We start from the raw sequence: 20,746 nt of genomic DNA, 5'->3' as shown, positions 1-20,746 counted from the left end.
TAGATCACTTCTTGGAAAAAGTATGCCGAGGGCCAAAGCTACTAGATGAGCCGAAATCTACAAATTGACTACACAAAACAATAGAAATAAAAGAAGGGATGCTAGTTGAATTATGCTAGTAACATAAATCAACAAGATGGCCTCTTGAATGGAGTAGATGGGGTTTTCATGGGAGCATCGACTCATGCGAATAAAGACATAGTTTTTTCTCTATATTTCCCTCAGAAAGAGATAAGTATGCAAAAAAAAAGAGAGGAAGAGATAAGAATGCAAACAAGGAATGCAATCCTTAATGCATTCGCATTTCCCATAAAAAAAAGAGTAGATACCAATCCTCAGATTTGCAAAAGAACTTCAAATAGGACAATCCAAAACAAGCATTCTCACATGCGAACAATTTCCCATACAACCAGTAGCAGCAAGAACAATTGATAGAGTCCAAGGACTTACATTGGAAAATTTTGCTTTGTTTCCAAAATAAGTGCATACACATGGTCTTGCATACACAACTCTCTCATGTGTTAAAAAAATAGAAAATCTATATTTGCTAAAACCACTACAAAACAATAACTTTAATGTTGAAAGAGATGTTCAAAATGAAATGGAAAGATATAATGCCACTGCAACATGGAAACAATAGCACAACTAAAATTGGAAAATCAAGTACCAAACACATTGCTTAATATTCAATAACGTAACACAAAATCTCTTTCAAAATACGATGCGGACATTAAAAGAATTTCACATCTCATAAAATCTGATAGTCTTTGTTTGCAAGGAACAAGAACAAGGAATCCCTGTCAATTACCTTCCACCTTTACTCTCACATGCACACCATGTTGTAAAAGAAATAATATTTCTTAACAACATCATGGAACAGAAATCACATGGATCAATGTACGTAGAAATAATTAAATATACACTATTTACTTAACATATGTAGAAAACATAATCACAAACACAATTGAAAACAATTCACGAGTGATGTTATTAGGGGACTTTAGTCTTCAACATGAAATATTGTCTCAAGACACACTTCATTCAACAAGTTTTCAAACAATTGAAATTAGAATTCAAGGAGCCAACTACACTTTACACCTCTCATTTAGACCATATATGGAGCAACCTAGGCAACCCTAACAAACAAGCGATTGCCATTTGCATAATGGACACACCATTGCTAGCATACGTCTATTCATGCTACACACGAACACGGACAAGAATTGAAATGGCTATCCCAAGGCAGGGCCTTAGTGGAATCCCCACCTTGTTTTATATAATCATTAAGATGAGATTAAAAAACAAGAGATCGAGAGAACCTTACACGTTTCGTGACCATTGTTATACTTCGTTGCAGAGCATGACTTTGAAATTCGAGGTTTTCAGATTTTCAAAGGACGAATATGAACATTTTATGAGAACAATCACATGCAAGGTGACAATACAAGAACGGACCTAGCCATACCCGGAGAACCAAACAATAGTTCACGAATAGTTGAGAGTATATATGTAAGAATCATAGGACAAATAAGAAAATTAAATGCCACGGGTTCTACATTGTCTTACAAAAGCCATAACATCATCGACAAACGATGGATTTATTATGGATCAGATCAGTAGCTTCAGAAAGCAAAGCCACTGAGAGACGCACAATGCCAATGGTCATGGATCACAGACTCCATAGCAGTTTGTGAAGCGCCACGGACGCAAACACCTCATGGACATGAAAGTTTGGGAGGGACTTTGTAGCCGCAGGAGGTAAGGATAGTTGCAATGACATTGACTTTAGTTTTGAGGGTGATAATCCCAAGAACATTAGCGTCGATGGCCGCACAAAGACACAGTTCTACGTCAAGATTGAGGATACCTAGAAGAGCACAACAGTCGCTCTTGAGCGGATCTCCCAAAATACCTCCTAGGAGAGGAACGCACACGCCGAGCTTGGCAAGGTCAACAGGGCACGTCTTGGCAGCGGGAGTTGGAACGGCAGGGGAGGGGACAAACGGAGCAGCGGGCGTAGGATAGGAGGGGGGTTTTGGTTTGTGGGATTTAGGGGGGTGGCTTGAGCCACAGTCGCAGGCTTTGGACGGGAAGGAAACCAGAGTGAGCACGAGCAAGGAAGCAGCTATGCGAAGCATGAGGGAAGGGGAGGCTGCCATAGCTGAGGAGTCGTGTAACACCACAGAGAGTGTGAAGGAGCTAGAGCAACAACGAGTCGATGGAGCTGTAGGGGGAAGCAGAGGGGCTTATATAGTGAATGAGAGGGGTTTTTGGGGCAAACAGCATCCTTATATTCAATCTAATGATTGTGAGATTAAACATCTCTATTGCTTTGCTCAATCACTCTCCTCTATTGCTCAACCAATCTCCTCTATTGCTCAATCAGTCTCCTCTATTGCTTAACCAATCTCCTCCATTGCTCAACCAATCTCCTCCATTGCTGCTGGTTGAACATGTAGAAGATCGACAGAAATGAATGCATTAAGATTCGAACCTTCTGATCACCCCTTCCACCGACTTCATCGATTCATCATCGCTTTCACGAACGAGGGGAATGAAAAGTTGACGTCAAACAGAATGCTGTGTCGATTCCAGCTGTCTACATGCATGTCCGTGAGTCTATATGTCAATGCTCTTTGTCCCCAAGCGTCCGTGCCTCATTGCCCACTTGCCCGCCTGCCCATGCACGTTCATGTACTGCTTCACTGTTGCAGCTTTCTGCCCAAAGATTTCGTCCAAAGCCACACAAAAATCAATCCATAAAGCTTCGAGCGCTCTAGATCTTTTGTCGTCGTTGTATAAGTCGCTATTCCCGAGCTGGCATGGCGCACAGGCCTGTGGTACCGAATGTCTCCTCTACCGAATTATGTACCGTCAGGCAAATCGACTTGAGTCTCATGACCTTTTAAGAAATTTCAGCGCTGAACTAACGAAATACTTCCCAAGCAGCTCTTTGTTTCACAGCAAGATTTCAGTACTGTGGATGATCTTGAAAAAGTAGAGTAATCAGAATTGCTCTGCTACCAACATACATACCACGCGGTCTCGTCGTGTGTCCTATTTTTCGAAGGCAACATGTATGATAAGTCTGATTGCTGAATCTAATTATGTTTTGAGTCAGCGTCACCGAGCCAAGTTATGCCTTGTATGTTCATCTTGACGTTCTAACTTTAATGGGCCGCAATTTGGGGAGCGGCCGCCCTGGAGAAAGAAAGTGTTCGAAATTTGGCGAGCATAGGCCGCAAACCAATTTCCGTAGAAAACTCTACCACGGCCATTCCCCCACATGAGCTGGGTGACCCCATGGGGTCAATTTAAAATACCCCGTATAGCATGTTAACTCAAATGGTATTAAAAGAAACCCTTACCTACGAATTTTTATAACCTATATAAACCCCTTTGTAAATTTTGTGATGATTAAAATATCCGTTATGTATGAAAATTTTCACTTTTTGAATTAAAAAACCCCTTATCTATGTGTAATTCCATAAAAATAGAAAACCCCTTCCATTGATAGCATGTGCTATCTTACATAATTCTTAGTGACCCCTCGGGGTGTGACTCGTAGTAGTTAATTTGATTATGGGCGGCTTGAACCATTTACTTCGATCCAAGGATGCACAATTAATCTAAATCTCAATCCAAGGGCTCCATGCCATTTTTAGACCATTGATGTGAAGCATCGCCCCATTTTTTCACCCTTGGATTCGAAGCTAAGGCTTTAAATACCGCATTATGCTATGATAGCCGGCAGATCGCTCGGATTACTTAATCGCGAGCGACAATTTGAATGGAGCGACTATTAGTAGAGGGGTAGATTCCCATTATGAAAAGGCTCCGATCGGGGGATGGTAGACACCAATCCTCCTCCGATCTAGGACCTTTACGTAAGCTGTAGTGTAACGGATGTTGAAATAGTATGGAATTATATATTTTCCACTCCATCATCTGATGCTTTTATCCAATCCATGATCAGATTATTAATACTTGGTTGCATTGTGTGGAATCTCAGAGCAAGCATACATGTAAAATACGTCTATCTTTAAAATTTCCATTTTTTAGCATAATTGTTTACCTCTCTTCCCTATGTATACGTGGTCTAAATTTGAATTTTAAAGTCCACTCCATACATGTATATATTGTAGTTATATTGGATCACTATTTTGTAAACTTCTCCCATCTCTGAATGTAAGTCCCGCAAATAAAAACATCGCCTTCCATGAACGAAGCTTGTATCTTACATATTTATAGAGTGACCTCCCCGGGGTGAAATATGGAGCCTTGAGTTTGGATTATACGTTGATCTTATGAGAATCTCCTTGAAAAGAAAGAGAAAACAAAACAAAAGATACTACTAATTGTTAAATGGGCTTAACTTAAAAGCTCGGGGGGGTCACTCATCATATGTAACCCTATCACGTGAGTTCAACAAAAGGGTATTTTTTTTTTCTAAAATTTACAGAAATAAATATACCTAAGGGATTATTTAAAATAGTTTTGGAAAAAATTTACAGATTTGTATAGAAAAGGGGTACATTTTATTAATGAAAAATTTATACAGATAAGGGATTTTAGAAATATGCCTTGAACGCACGTGGTATAGAGGGTTTATACATAGTGACCCCCCCGAGCTTAAAAGCAGAGCAATTTTTAAAGGAGACCACTACAAATCTCTACAGGAGCATTGTGAGTGAGAATCACTTCCACTAAGTTTCCTTGGCAACCTCAATGCCCCCTCCATGGTCTTGACTCCATCCTCATGCCTGGAACCAATGTATTCCCTAGGGATGCAAAGGTCATATTTGGTATTTTGCATGAGCTTGGTGGTTGCTTCGTGATAGGGGAGTATAGGACATAACTCTTGATAACGTTTGACAACATAGTTTTTACTCATTTGCAAGTTCTAAGAGGGTTTGAGCAATGGAATGTGACTAGTTTTTTATTCCCACCTTTGAGCTCTCTTCAACATGTCTTTGGATTATTTTGTAGCAAGACATCAATGCCAACATGGATCCTTATGTGTTCAGGAATGGATTGCATAATGAAGAAGATTTATTTTTTATAAATGTTTTGGCACTATTTCTTTAGCTCATATTCTATTTCCTAAAAGTCTCAATGCCGTGAAGTAGATGTCTTACATGTACATGTCTTCTTTTAAACGGCTATGTCGCACCATTGAGTGGAAAAATATGTAATGAAACATTTATTCTATCTAGTCCAAGAGAGTGTACATTTCTTAGCACTAGCCCTCATGGTTAAACCTCTATTACAATGGCCATTCACAATTCTGACTAACTTTTCATTCTTTTGACCCATCATCCACTTGAGGTCTATGGGGCCAACACCACCCATATCAACTTGCATGTAGATTTGTTGTATGTAGTTTGACTTCCTATCATGCTTGAAATGCATCATGCATCTGGCCTGTAGCTATCATATCGATATGATTTCTTTTGACTAAATGTTTCCATGGATTTCCTATTGTACTTGTGACCATTTTGAAATATCTTTTTCTCTATATGAATAATTGGCAACTACTACAACCATTTTTCATTTGCGAGACAATTATTTCAATAGAAACTACATGGGCTATTTCTACGTCAATTCTCCACTCTGTTGGGTTTTCTTCTTTTCTAGTTGAGGAGCTTTCTTACTCCAAACCACTTTTTTGTAAAAGAGTAAAAATTTCAAAATAAGTGTGGATCTTAACATCATGATAGAAGTAAACCATTGAAGTAATAGTGCATATAGTTGTCAATATATCACTCTATCAATGCTTATGTTAATGACTTTACAAGAACAAAACTAACATATCTTACCAAAAAATAATAAATTAAACTACATACCTAAGTCGCTATATAGCAACACTGGTAAAGTGTTACTATATAGCAACACTTAACAGAATTAAAAAAAACATTAGTGGGGCTAAATAGGGCCATGGCAAGCCCTATTTTGCCCCACTAATGTTTTTTTTAAAGTAATTACAAAAGAATGTCTATAAGCACACAAGCGAGATAAAACTCTCAAACCTTGGTTACAAAATTTCCCGTGTGAAAGGGGTGATACAAAATTGCTCAAACCAGCTGAGAGATAGAAGCATATACATGCCAAAGATATACAACTTTGTTTGTTATAAAATTTCCCTTTCAAAAAGGGTGATGCAAAATCGCTCAAACAAGCCGACGTACAAAAGCATATACATGCCGAAGTATATACAAACTACTACTAATACTACTACTACTACCGCTCATCCGAATCATCGTTGTCATCATTGTCGTTGTTGTACTGGCCTGATCCCTAGCTCTCATGAGCTACACTTGATCCCTGGTCCTTGTTGAAGCCGTGTAAGCCAAATCCCTCGAGACCTTCCTCCTCATCATCACCGCTCACCTTTGTTGATGGGACATTCGAGCTTGCACCCTAAGAGTGAAACTATTTAATTGGAAATTAGATTGGAACTTAAAGAATAAAACAATTTAAAAAGTGAGATTACAAGTAGGAGTAGATTTATACCGTGCGAGTAGTCACCTCAGCCTAATCGATTGTCGCTCCCATGGCCTCCATCTCAATAAATCACGGCTTCGCTCCTATGTGGAATGCACGTCTTGCCTCTTTGTCTGTGGGAAGGTTGTGAAGATAGTGGGAGAGAAGGAAGGAGTCTCACTTGCGGCTTTCTCACATACACAATGGGGGAATACACAAAAAGGTGGAGGCTGAAAACAATTTTCCTCTTCTTAGTTGTGAAAGCCAAAAGAACTCTAGTACAAAGAAATAGAAGAACCCTATATGTGGGTCTCAAACTAAACTCAGCTAACTAAGGTGGTGTACTAAGTGAGCCACGAACTAGAGTACATAAGGATAGCTATAATCCAGCTATTATTCATGGGCGGTGTACCAACCGCATCTGCAGCTAACAAGTCAGTGACATAAATGCACAACGGTCACCCTGGCATATCACGAGTGGAGCTCGATATCTCAACACTCCCCCTCAAGCTCAATCCCAATTCCTGCACACCAAGCAGGTCTCTGAACTTGCGCAGCTTCTCTGCGCCCAATGCCTAATTCATGAATATGTCAGCTACCTGATCCTCTGTGCTAACATAAACTAGATCAATAAGACCTAGTAAAACCTTCTCCCACACATAGTGATAATGCACCTCAATGTGCTTTGTTCTAGCATGATAGACTAGGTTATTTGCCAAGTGTATACTACTCATGTTATCACAATAAATGACAACTGGCCCATCGGTAGACTGATGCATATCATAAAGTAGCTTATGCAACCAAGCTACCTCACATGCAGCCATTGCCGCACCCCTGTACTCAGCCTCTATGCTCGACAAGGCAACTGTAGGCTGCTTTTTGCTGTTCCAAGTGACTACAGCACTCCCAAAAGAGAACACATATCCACTAGTAGATCGTCTATCACAAATACTACCAGCCCAATCAGCATCAGTGTATCCATGCAACTATATCTGAACCCCAGCCTCATAAAATAGTCCATACTGCAATGTGGACTTCACATAACTGAGTATGCGTCTAGCCACATCCAAAGGCGGTTTTTTTTGGAGCCTGCATAAACTGACTTACCAATCCAACAGCATAGCTCAAATCTGGCTTGGTAATAGTCATATAAATCAAACTTCCTACTATGCGTCTGTACATAGTAGGGTCTTCCAGAAGCTCACTTGCATCTACGCTCAGCTTCACATTCTGCTCCAAAGGAACTAAAATAGGCTTACAGCCTGTCATCCCATATTTGGACAGCATGTCCAATCCATACTGCCTCTGCAAGAGACGTATCCCACTTGGTGATCTAATCACCTCAATGCCCAAGAAATAACGCAGCTCTCCCAAATCCTTCATCTCAAACTTCTACTTCAATAGCATTTTCACATGAAGGATATCTTCATCACTATCACGTGTGATGATCAAATCATCAACATAAATGACAAGCAGCATAATACCTTTCTCTGTTTTTCTCACATAAAGTGAGAAATCTGCCTTGGAAATCTGAAAGCCAATAGAAAAAAGATACTGTCCTATCTTGTCAGACCATGCTCTAGGTGCTTGCTTCAAGCCATACAAGGCTTTCTTCAACCTGCAAACAAACTTAGGATGAACAGCATGAACATAACCCGGTGGCTACTCCATAAAGACCTCTTCTTGCAAATCACCATGCAAGAAGGCATTCTTTACATCCATCTAATGTAAAAACCATCCCTTTGATGCAGCCATAGCAATGACTGCTCTTACGGTTGCCATCCTTGCAACTGGACTGAATGTTTCTTCATAATCAATGCCATATCTCTGTGCATACCCTTTGACAACTAATCTTGCCTTGTACCTATTCACAGAACCATCTGCATTGTGCTTCACCTTATAAACCCACTTACAGCCAATTGCATTCTTGTCTTTAGGCAAAGGCACCAATTCCCATGAAGCATTTGCTTCCAAGGCATCCATTTCTTCATGCATGGCTTTCTCCCATTTTTCTTTTCCCATGGCTTGCTCAAAAGAAGTGGGTTCTAGTTCCTGTATCACTTTGACCATATAGGCATAGTGAATGGCTGTAAATCCATCATATTTCACCCTATCCATAGGATACCTAACTCTGGTAGACCTGCACAAAATAGGCTCACTTCTAGGTGCTCTCAAAACATCCCTGGTCTTCCTTACTCCAGGTGTAACAATAGAAGGAATACCCAACTCATCATCAATGCTCTGTTCTGAGCCACTGGATTCACCATCCAAATAAGAGTGACCTGCATTCACATCAAACATGAGCTGATCTACTTCTCTTTTCCTTTTTGTGATACCTGCATACCACTATCTGCATTGCTTTGAGAAGATTCTCCTGATCTCAATCTGCCTATCCATGGCGAAGTATGTGAACCACTGCTAGAGGACACTGTAGGTCCACTAATATTTTGTGATTGCTGCTGTGAATTCTGTGCAGCATTACCATTTTGTGCATCTACATCATCAATCACATTGAGTTTATACCAGCTGCTCATCTCATCAAAGACAACATCTCTGCTCACTGTAAACTTACGAGTAGAAGGGTTATAGCATCTATACCCTTTCTGTTACAGAAAATAACCAATAAAGATGCACTTCTCAGCTTTTGGATCCAACTTGGACCTCAACTCATCTGCCACATGAACATAGGCAATGCAACCAAAAATTTTCAAATGAGAAATATCTGGTTTCCTACTAGTATACATCTCCTCTGGCATCATGCCATGTATTGCTGTAGTGGGAGTCCTGTTCATTATGTAAACTGTTGTAGCAACTGCTTCAGCTCAATAATAATCTGGTAGGTCTTTTTCATTTAGCATGGCCCGAGATACCTCTCCAATATGCCTGTTTTTCCTTTCTTCAAGTCCATTTTGCTGTAGGGTATGACTGCATGAATATTGCTGCTTTATTCCATGCTCCTGCAGGAACCTTGCAAACTCATTTGAGAGGTACTCTCCCCCTCCATCTGACCTTAGGCATTTTAATTGCAGGCCTGTTTCTTTTTCAACCATAGCTTTAAAAGCTTTGAATTGCCCAAACACTTCACTTTTCTTTTTCATAAAATACACCCAAACTTTTCTGCTGTAGTCATCAATAAAAGTGACAAAATAATGACAGACTTCAATAGATGCAGCTTTAGTAGTCCACACATTAGAGTGGATTAATTCCAATGGCCTCTTACTCTCTTGAACATGTCTAGGAAATGGTTTCCTTGCCTGTTTTCCAAATTGATAGGCTTCACATACCTTATGCATTTCTGCAACCTTGAATTTAGGCAATCCTGTAATAATATTTTGGGCCTGCATTGATTTAAGTCGCTGTACATTAACATGACCAATGCATTTATGCCAAATATCAATATTTGCAACTACACCGGTCCCATGTGCAAACATCGCTACACTCAATTCAGGCATGTCCACATCCAACGTAAACATCCTGCCCTTCTTCTTTCCTTTTGCTATCAAGCGACCATTATTTTTCATATCCTCAACAAAGCATCCATGAGGATTAAATCTGACCTACAAGCCCTGCTCAACCATTTGACCAACAGAAACCAGGTTCTTGGTGATATTTGGGACATGAATTACATCAGATAGGTATTTCTTTTTCCCATCCTGCATAGACAAAGAAATTTTACCAATCTGCACAATAGAATGTGCAGTATGATCACCAGTCTCCACAAATCCTAGTCTTTCCATTTTCCTTGCATCCTACATCCATTCTACATGACCTATCATGTGGTTTGACGCACCTGAGTCAACATACCACACATCATTGCTTTCTTCTGCACTTGTCACAGAATTTGTCATGTGCTGCACCATAAGCAAATGCTCATTTTTGTCATCACCCTATCTACTAGAGGATGCATAATTGCCTTGCTGCAATTTTCCATTCATAATGTCATTCTGCTTTTTGTAGCAGTCTTTAGCCATATGACCCATTTTACCACAATAGTAGCATTCAACATTGCTATTTGCATTTTGGCCTCTCTGCCATCCACCATGACCTCTTTGGCTCCCCCTACCTCTAGAGTTACCCCGTCCTCTAAAGGACTAGTTTTCTTGAGTTTGCTGCATATTCTAATTTCTACCACGGCCTCCAGATTGGCCTCCTCTACCTCTACCTCTGCCTCTACCTCTTCCAGCATTTGAGTAGAAGACAATTTCTTTTGAAGTTCCTCCTGAAGAGGATGCACCACCATTTCTCTGCTCTTCAGAAATTAGAAGATCAAACAACTCCTCAAAATCAGGAAATTTTTCACGGACGGCAACGGATGTCCTCAACAGTGCATAATCCTTTCCTAGACCATTCAAGGTCATAGAAACTAGATCATCATCTTCCATTGGCGACCCAATGGAATAAAGTGCATTTGCAATTTTCTTCACCTTCATGTGGTAGTCATTGATGCTCATATTTTCTCTCTGCACATTGTGCAACTCTTGCTTGAGCTGCATTTTCCTGGCTTGCGTATTTGTGCTGTACATTTTTGCCAAAGTATCCCATGCCTCCTTTGGCATACTTGCATCTTGAATATGCACAATCATAGAATCTGAAATACTGATAGACAGCCAGTACATAACTTTTCTGGCTCTCTCATGCCATCCTTTAAATGCCTGCATTTCCTGTTGATTGGGAACATTAGGAAGAACTGGTTCTTTTTCATTTCCTGTAATGAACTCCCAATAGCATTTTCCCATAAGGAAATTCGTCATTCTAAACTTCCATGCTTGGAAGTTGTTCTTGTCAAGCTTTTCAGTGACAATTTGTGAAAGAGAATCAGACACCATTACAGAACACTGCAAAATATTCTCACTGTAAAAAACACAGCTTTTGCCTCACAAGGGCAAATCTACAAAACTGATGAAAGTGGTATTTGATCACACAGTCACTTCCTAGTGATGATTTTGCATGAACAGGCAAAGAGGATGACTCTGTAACTCCCAATATCTTTGCACATAGGCATATGATGCAATTTCTGTGGCAACTTTTCATCGACCTGTAGAGTAGTGGTCGCACAGCAAAAACAGGGCCTTTTTCTCAGTGCTTGTGGAGAACTTCCGCCTCCAAAACGGGCCTCGAAACGGCCTCGAATAAGAAAAATAAAGTCACCTCAATCAGAGACAATGCACTCTTGCACTTTCTGGCTATGCTACCTGCAGAGATTTGCTCCCAAACTCGAAAAAGGAAAGCAACACTGGTCCTCTTACTAGGACACCGCGAACTTGGTTTGCTTTCTTGAGCTCCTTACCATGAACCAGGCTTTGATACCATGTGAAGATAGTGGGAGAGAAGGAAGGAGTCTCACTTGTGGCTTTCTCACATACACAATGGGGGTACCTAGGATATGGAGAGTTCGCAGGTACGTGGTTGTGTCTTTACATGTATAATATATGATTATGCTTTATGACTCTCTTTCGCATGCATGTCTTATACTAACACATTCATGCATGCATGCAAGACTTGTTACAAGTTATCATCTGGATGTATGATGCATGTAAGTTTCTTACCTCTTGACATAATTAAGTAATTATTTGTGGCAATATATGCTATAAAAGAGATGCATCCTCATTGTTTTAATGATGCTCTTTTGCAATACAAAAAGTAGAGTGCATTATGGTCATATGGATGACATTTTTGCATGGAACGCATCGATTCAAAGAGAGTCACGTATGATAATTGTGGAGTCATGGCTAACTTCACACAAGATAGCTGAGCAAGTGCCTCAGATACCAATCTTCTCTCGTCGCTGTTGGATTATTGTGGGACCATACGTAAAATCTATGAAATTGATTTCAAACGATTTAGTATTTTCATTCTTGATGTAAAATGGTTTAGAACTATTTACAATGGTCCCCATGCGACAGTGAGGAAAGACAGTAGTGGTTTCTTTGCAATAGACTCCACCAAACTTTGGACCGATGAAAGTGATACTTTTGTTCTTCCCGGGAATTGTGAGTAGGTGCATACTAATGATTTAATTAACTGAAGCTTTCATATTTAAAGATCAATTAGTTTGCATCAGATCAGTTTAGATCAGATCAAATCTTCCAGCTAGTAGCTCTTCACCTAGTATCTATCTAGATCGCCATCTAAGCTCCACTATGGGAGCACATGGGTGGACAGAGCCATCATCTGTATTACATCAATATTGAAGGAAAATTTTATTCAGCTCTAGTTTGTTGTGTACTCTCTATTCTTTGTTCGATTTCTGTTCTGCTACACTGTGTAATTTAATGAGCACCACGTAATAATCCTCACTATCTTCGTTTATAGGGGACCGTAGTACTATGATACCATGTGAAGAGACTGGGAGAGAAGGAAGGAGTCTCACTTGTAGCTTTCTCACATACACAATGGGGGAATATACAAAAATTTGGAGGCTGAAAATAGTTTTCTTCTTCTTATTTGTGAAAGCCAAAAGAACTCTAAGTACAAAAGAATAGGTGAACCCTATATGTGGGTCTCAAACCAAACTCAGCTAACTAAGATAAAAGGTTGGTGATGTTGACAGGTCTAAAGCATGGCTACCAAAAGATACTTCTTTTTGCGGGCAGTCATGGGCAAGGGCCCGACAAAATCTATTCCCCACTTCTGAAATGGATGGATGGACATCATTGGGTGATGTTGCCCAGGACGCAAATCCTTCCTATCACCACAAGACACCCTCTCTCAAAATGCATGCTCACATACAATCGTTAGAATACACAATTGAACTGAAAATGGTGAGGGGGAGAGGGAGAGAGAGAGAGATGGAGGGGTTGAGGGGTGTTAGGGGGAGATAGTAGAGGGGAGAGATTTGTGAGTGAGGGAGGGAGAGAGAGGTGTGTGTGTGTGTGTGTGTGAGTGAGAGAGAGAGAGAGAGAGAGAAGTGTGTGTAAGAGAGAGAGAGAGACAGAGGTAGAGAGTGAGAGAGACAGATTGATTGGCCCATTAACATCTTTCTTTGCTTTCTATGTAGATATCTTTTCCTCTACCAAAGTTGAAACCCAGCCTCTCGATAGTCTCACGGGAATATTTCAAGCTTTCCATTCAAATATTGGGGAATTAATGTTCTCAGGACAGAGTGCTGCCTCCTTGACAAAGTCTAGTATTTTTTTCTATAATTCATATTACCAAGTTCCTCGAAGAGAAGGTGCATATGGAAGCCTATGTTGTGTGAAGATTTTTGAAAACCCCAAACTTGTCTTGTACATATGTACATGTGTGATGTTCAACTTATGTGTGTGCTTGCTGGCATTCAATGAGATTTTATGTAAGCAGCTTTTGAGTACTTCATCATATCTAGAGTTGGGAATGTGTGCATTAAGTGACTTGGTCTGAGTTTTGTGGGAAGCCTTGGGAGTGGTAAAAAGGCAAATATGAGGTGGCTAATTAAGAAAGATGTGGCTGGAATCAAAAAGGTATTTATGCATGTGTTGAGAGTTCACGCTCAACATCATGTGATCATGTGTGCATAGCACCATCACGTGATCATATCTGCATAGCACTAACCTTATAGAGTGCTATAAAGGAAAGGGTTAGATCCCCTAACCCTAACCCTAAAAGGGTTTGTATATATTCTATTTTTTCAACTAATTCTAATGTACAATTAGTCATTTGTGGTGTGCTCTCTAGCTGTGCCCTCTCTCCTCATCTCCACTCTTCTCCTCTCCCCTCTTCATATTTTGTCATGGTATCAGAGCTTCCTTGTCTTCCGCTAAGACATTGTAATTCTTGAGAGTGTGAGAGAGTGATTGAGTGTTCTTGAGTGTTCTCTTCCGCTGAGAGAACTTATGTTTTCTTTGAGAGAAATTTCTGTTCATGTGAGAATTCCGTCCATGAGAGATTGAGAGATTTCCGTTAATCTCCTTTGCTCATTCTAGGACAATTCCGTCCATTGGAGTTCTTATTGTGAGAAAGAAAGAGTGAGAGAGAGACGCTATGAGAGAGTCTTCTTTAAGCTTCTTCTCAGCTTTGGGCTTGGCACAGCTTTAGGCTCGACGGTCTTCTCAGCCTCCTTGAACTTGACGGCTATCTACACCCTCGTCTTCTGTAGATCATTGACCTACGCGAGCAGCAGCGGCTCTCCTTGCTCAACACCCTGCATGCAAAGCCAAATAGCAGCCACGACAATGAGCTACTTTTAGCAGCTCCTTTGAAGGGCGTATCTACCTACTCTCTGCCGTTTCTCTTAGTCTGGACGCTCCTTCATCAACCTAGAGCTCACGCGACCTACAGCAGCTCTTAGTTTTCAGTGTATCGTGGCTCCTTCAACCCATAGCTCCAACTCCAGCCTTCGCTTCTCCAGCGTAGTCAACAACAAGGATAGCAGCGACAATTGCAAGCAGCCAGCCACGACTCCACGACTGGACCTCCTTGATCTCAAGCTCTCCAACCAATGGCTTCAACATCTGCAACAAAGACCAAAGCTTCATCTCTCACTGCTAAGAGCCAAGGCTTCCAAGAGCCAGGAAGCTCGTCAGCACCAGCTTCTCTTACGTGACCAGCAGCCTATCAAGATAGAGACTTGAGTCTTCAAAGGCTCCGAAGCAAGCAACTAAGGAGGGAGACTCTACAACACGACCAACGGTTGTCTCCATCCACACCAACGAACGAACGCCTGCATCACTAGTCAATAGCCGCCCACAGCACTAGCTCTTCTAGCCAGCTCCAGACGACCGGCCTCTCCAACTGACTTGGCACTCCAACAAGCTGCCTCGCTTCAAGCAGCTGCTCAGCATCGGGGCTCTAACCCGACCTATTGCTCCAGAATGCTCCCGCCTTCTCTGTAAGCAGCTTCATAGTTGCTATCATCGATTCTAGCCACGGTCGACTCGAGCTCACATGACGCTTGCAAGCTCTCACGAATGCCCAACCTCCAGCAAGGATAGCTTCTAGCCATCAGAAGCCCACCGATCAACTAGAACGAGCTCAGCGGCGTCACAGCTCCAATGGTCCCGTAGGCTTTCATCCAACCGACTGGACGACCGAATCATCAACCTATAGTCTAAGCTTCAAGCTTTCAGGGAGAGCTCACAATGCAACCTCTCTCGCAAGACGAATCGATCACCGGGAGCGAACACAACTCCATCAACGAAAATCCAGAGGTCAACAGAATCTTTTTGGATTTCGTCAGAATCTTTCAAAGATTCTGGTGCCCAACAGTCAGACACGTGGCAGATAGAATAGAACCAGGGTCTGGTTGAGATGACCTTGGGTTAACTGTTTGATTACAGTTGTGACACGTGGCAGATAGACCTGGGTCAGGTCACTAGACCCTGGGTTTGGTCTTTGGTTAAAATTTTGCCACGTGTCAATCCTATCTGCCATGTCATCAGCCTATCCACACTGCCACATCATCACCGACTGCCACATCACCTAACACATCATCTGTGCCACATCATCAGCCATGTCACCTGTGCCACATCATCAGTACCACGTCACTTGTGCCATGTCACCTATGCCATGTCAACAGTGCCACATCAGCATTGCCATGTCACCCTACTGACATCATCTGTGCCACCTCAGCACTGCCACCTCAGCAGTCCAGTCTCAGCACTGACCCTCTGCAGGCACAGTCCCTTGCCAGGCACACTGTGCACACACTGCATGTGCACACTCCTGCCACCTCAGCACAGAGCTTCACTGGCACACCTCTTGCTAAGCACAGTGCCGCATCATCACTGCATGTGACTCACAGTGACACATCATCATTGAGCACCATTTGCACTCCTTTTGCCCCTCCACCTAGATCAAGTCGTATCTCTTGATCCAGGAAGAATTTGAGGGTGCTCCAAAAAGGAAAGTCGCTCGGTTTTTCGTGCTCTACGCACTCGTTACATCACGTGCACATTTTGGCACAAGTTACACTCTCATTTGAGCGTCGTCAAAAAAACCACTTCCTTCACGCACATTTGCCTCTACATCGACGCATCTGACCCAGCACTTAAAAAGAACAAAAGAAAAGGAATTATTTGCTGCTCTTTCATCGATCGACAGTTGGTTTAGATCTAGATCAGAGTAGACTAGATCGCCATAGAGGGGATGCTTTGAATTCCCCAAGTTGCCAATCTAAGCCATGCCCGAAATTCCCGACTAGTAACTACTCGGAGTCAGTCCATACGCTCACATCCGATTTCACATCATTACCTGAAACCTTACGTTTATCAGTTCAGTGAGCAGACTTCAGAGTACAGAGGCATTGCAGATTGGTTCAGTGGGCAAATATCACTTGATTTCACACACACATGCCACCATTGTAAAGCCTATTTGGCTATCTCACAGCAACGTGCACATCATTTTTCAGCCTTGTAAAGCCTCTTGGCTATTCCCGGCATCATTGCCACAAGCCTTGTAACACAGATCAGATCTTATATACTGCAGTTCTATCTTCACCGACGGTACAGAGATTTCACTTGGCATCTTTAGTGTATTTGCAGTTGATTCATACAGAGTTTTTTCAGGACACTTTTCAGTACATTGTTTGCACCATGTCGACTAGCAACCTCAATCTAGAGGCATCTGCTAAGTTAGACAACTCCAATTACGGTACATGGAAATACCGAATGGAGACCATTCTTGTGCTTCAGGACAAATGGGAGTATGTCGATGGATCTATACCTAGACCATTGGCCGATCCAGCCACCAGTAGCTCTACTCCATCTGTTGTCACAGCACCAGCAACGGGATCTACATCGGGATCTACATCTACACAAACAGTTTCCACACCAGTAGCAGATCCTGCCATTGCCCGAGCTCAAGCAGAATGGGATAAGAAAGACAAGTATGCCTATCACCTGATCAAGCAGAATGTGCAAGATGTCATGCTAGGACAGCTCAACACAGTCAAGACATCAAAAGAAGCATGGGATATGTTCGCAGCTCTTTAGAGTCCAAGAACACATCCAGGATTCTCACCGTGAGAAACCAGATCAACCAGAGTTTCCGCAATAGCAATGAAACTGGTCATGCTTATGTACTCCGCATCAAAGACTACAACAATCAACTTGCAGCAGCAGGAGAGACTATGAATCCCGCAGAAATGGTTTAAGTAATCCTGAATGGACTAGGAGAAGGATATGAGAATCTAGTCCAGAGTATTGCCATCCAACGGCAAATTCCAACACTGGAAGAACTTCAGTCAGTTCTACTTGGTGAACAACTCAGGACTCAGGCCATTCAAGCACGTAAAGGTCATTCTAATGATCAGGCATTCACAGCTTCAGACAGAAGCAGAGGCAAAGGCAGAAATAGAGGTAGATCATATCAGAAAAGTGGTCATCATCAACAAAGTCAAAATCAGCATCAGCATCAGCATCATCCTCAGCAACATCAAAATCAGCAAAGAGGAAATCATTCCAACTGAGGAAGATTTCAAGGACGAGGGAATGCATCCACCAATGTGTCAAACGTTCAATGCAACTATTGTCACAAGTTTGGACACTATGAAAGAGATTACCGCAAGAAGTAGTATGACCAAGGCGGTCAATCCAGCAGTAATCGAGGGAATTCCCGAGGAAGAGGAAATCATCGTGGTGGACATTCTAGTCATAGTCATTTTGCAAATGAACATGGAAATATGTTTCTTGCAAGTGAGGAATTGCATCAGACTGATACAATGCACCTAGACAGCACCTAGACACAGCACCTAGACACTGATTTCAATCCCAAAGAGGATTTCAGCTATCAAGTCGACCAAGTGGAACAGGATCCTTGGTACATCGACAGCGGTGCATCATCTCATATGACAAATCACCAGGAATGGTTCACAGAAATGAAGCCATTAGAAGGTCAAAATAATGTCATTTACACAGCAGACAATACACCGAATCCGGTTCAAGGGACAGGTGTTATCCCTATGAACAATTTCACTGGTACAAAAGGATTAGTCAAAGATGTGCTCTATGTTCTGAAGCTCAGCAAGAACCTTTTGTCAGTAGGTCAAATGACGGAACACAACTACAAAGTCATCTTCGACGGTGATGAATGCACTATCAGAGACAAATCCAAAAGAGGTCAGCTAGTAGCAAAAGGTGTCAAGGAAGGATGCTTATACAGGATGCTAGCTACAATACCAGATAAACATGCCATGTCAGCTCAAATGCAATAGATGCCACTATCTGCAAAATGGCACAAGAGATATGGTCATTTCAACTTCAAGTACTTGTTAGATCTCCGGAATCAGAATATGGCAATTGGGATTCCAAAGCTACAGTTTCTTGGAAAGGTTTGTGAAGCATGCTGCTTCGGCAAACAAAAGCGAACCAACTTTGTCAGAAGTACCTCTCGTGCACGAGGTATTCTTGATTTGATTCATACAGATGTATGGGGTTATGCCCAGACCCACAACATCAATGGTTCACTTTATTACTTGACCTTCATCAACGACTACAGCAGATATTGTTGGGTCTACTTTCTGAAAGAGAAATCTGAAGTGTTTGCCAGATTTCAAGAATTCAAAGCCATGGTAGAAAACCAAATAGGCAGAAAGATTAAGGTCATGAGATCAGACAGAGGAGGTGAATACATGTCTTCAGCATTCATGAACTTTTGCAAAAATCACGGCATTCGAAGACAATTCACATGTGCAGATACTCCTCAGCAAAATGCAAGAGCTGAAAGGAAGAATGGGACTTTAGCAGACAGTGCTAGAGCAATGGTTAGTGAAAAGCATCTTCCGAATCAATATTGGGCAGAAGCAATAGCTACAGCTAACTATTTGCTTAATCGGCTTCCTACCGAACCAATACAAGGTATGACTCCTTATGAAGCATTCACTGGACACAAGCCACGCATTGGGCATCTCCGCATATTTGGTTGCATAGCATATGCCCACATACATGATGATCATCGTAGGAAATTGGATGCGAAGTCATGCAAATGCATAATGGTTGGCTACAGTGAAGAAAGCAAAGCATACAAATTGTATGATCCCATCAACCGCAAAGTCATTATCTCCAGAGATGTAATCTTCAATGAGGAATCAGAATGGAAAACCTCACCTACACAGGAGATAGAAGCATCGACTTCACAGTCATCTACAGAACAGGTTGATGAAGAAGAGCAAGAATTGCCAGCAACACCCCAAGCAGTGCCACAGCAGCTCAGACGGTCTACTAGGGAAAGCAGACCACCAGCCAGATTGACATATGCTCAGAAAGGCAAAGCAATTCAGGTGGAAACCACCAACTATGCTCTTATGACTACCATCATGGCTACAGAAGAGCCAGTGTACTTCGAAGACGCAGTAGATAAGCCAGAATGGCAAACTGCTATGAATGAAGAAATGGATGCTTTGTATAAAAATAACACTTGGGAATTATGCGACCTTCCACCAGGAAAGAAGGCCATAGCCAACAAATGGGTATACAAAGTGAAGTACAATCCAGATGGCAGTATTCAGAGATATAAAGCCTGATTAGTTGCAAAAGGATTTGCACAACAATATGGCCAAGATTATGATGAGACTTATGCTCCAGTAGCAAAGATGGATTCCATACGGTTCTTGATATCATTAGCGACACTCAGCAAATGGAATGTGTATCAGCTCGATGTCAAGAATGCATTTCTCAATGGTTATCTAGACGAGGAAGCCTACATGCAACAACCAGCCAGTTATGTTGAACCAGGAAAGGAGAACAAGGTTTGCCATCTCAAGAAAAGTCTCTACGGCTTAAAGCAAGTACCCAGAAGTTGGTACAGTAGAATTGACAAGTATTTTGCTGATCTGGGATACATGAAGTCCAATGCAGATCATACTCTCTACTACAAAGTTCAAGGGGAAGACATTACTATTGCACTTTTGTACGTAGATGATCTGATTGTGACAGGAAGCAAGGATAGCTTCATTAGAAAACTAAAACAAGACTTATCTGCAGAGTTCGACATGAAAGATCTTGGACTTATGCACTATTGTCTTGGAATTGAGTTCTGGAGAGATTTAGATAGCACATTCATGAGTCAACTCAAGTATGTTGACAGTCTCCTGAAGAAGTTTCATATGGCAGATTGCAAGATTGCAGCCACTCCCATGGAACAGAGTTTGAAACTTACTAAAGATTCAAAAAAGCCTACAGTCAATGACAGATACTACAGGCAACTCATTGGATCTCTTATATATTTGACAATCACACGGCCAGATATTTGTTATGCAGTAAGCTCACTAGCACAGTTTATGGCAAATCCAAAACAGCAGTCTCACTGGAATGCAACCAAAAGAGTCTTGAGATACATCAGAGGTACAAGA

General features: G+C 41.6%; 1 protein-coding gene across 1 annotated transcript; it reads right to left on the bottom strand.

Annotated features, from left to right (window-relative positions):
- Positions 1-1,582: 1,582 nt before the first annotated feature.
- On the bottom strand, positions 1,583-2,231 carry LOC147895959 (putative lipid-binding protein AIR1). The gene has a single exon (XM_087383051.1). It carries the CDS (start codon positions 2,157-2,159, stop codon positions 1,716-1,718), a length of 444 nt encoding a protein of 147 aa, XP_087239177.1. The 5' UTR covers positions 2,160-2,231; the 3' UTR covers positions 1,583-1,715.
- Between the last annotated feature and the right edge of the window lie 18,515 nt (positions 2,232-20,746).

This window comes from Dipteris shenzhenensis, chromosome 12, assembly GCF_047967505.1.
Source record: "Dipteris shenzhenensis isolate YYH24624 ecotype China chromosome 12, Dip_SZ_1.0, whole genome shotgun sequence".
In the NCBI taxonomy this organism is placed as follows: Eukaryota; Viridiplantae; Streptophyta; class Polypodiopsida; order Gleicheniales; family Dipteridaceae; genus Dipteris; species Dipteris shenzhenensis.
This window is presented reverse-complemented; position numbering and strand designations above follow the sequence as displayed.

Coding starts and splice junctions, on each gene's coding strand:
- LOC147895959 (XM_087383051.1), bottom strand. CDS start 2,159: ATGGCAGCCTCCCCTTCCCTCATGCTTCGCATAGCTGCTTCCTTGCTC.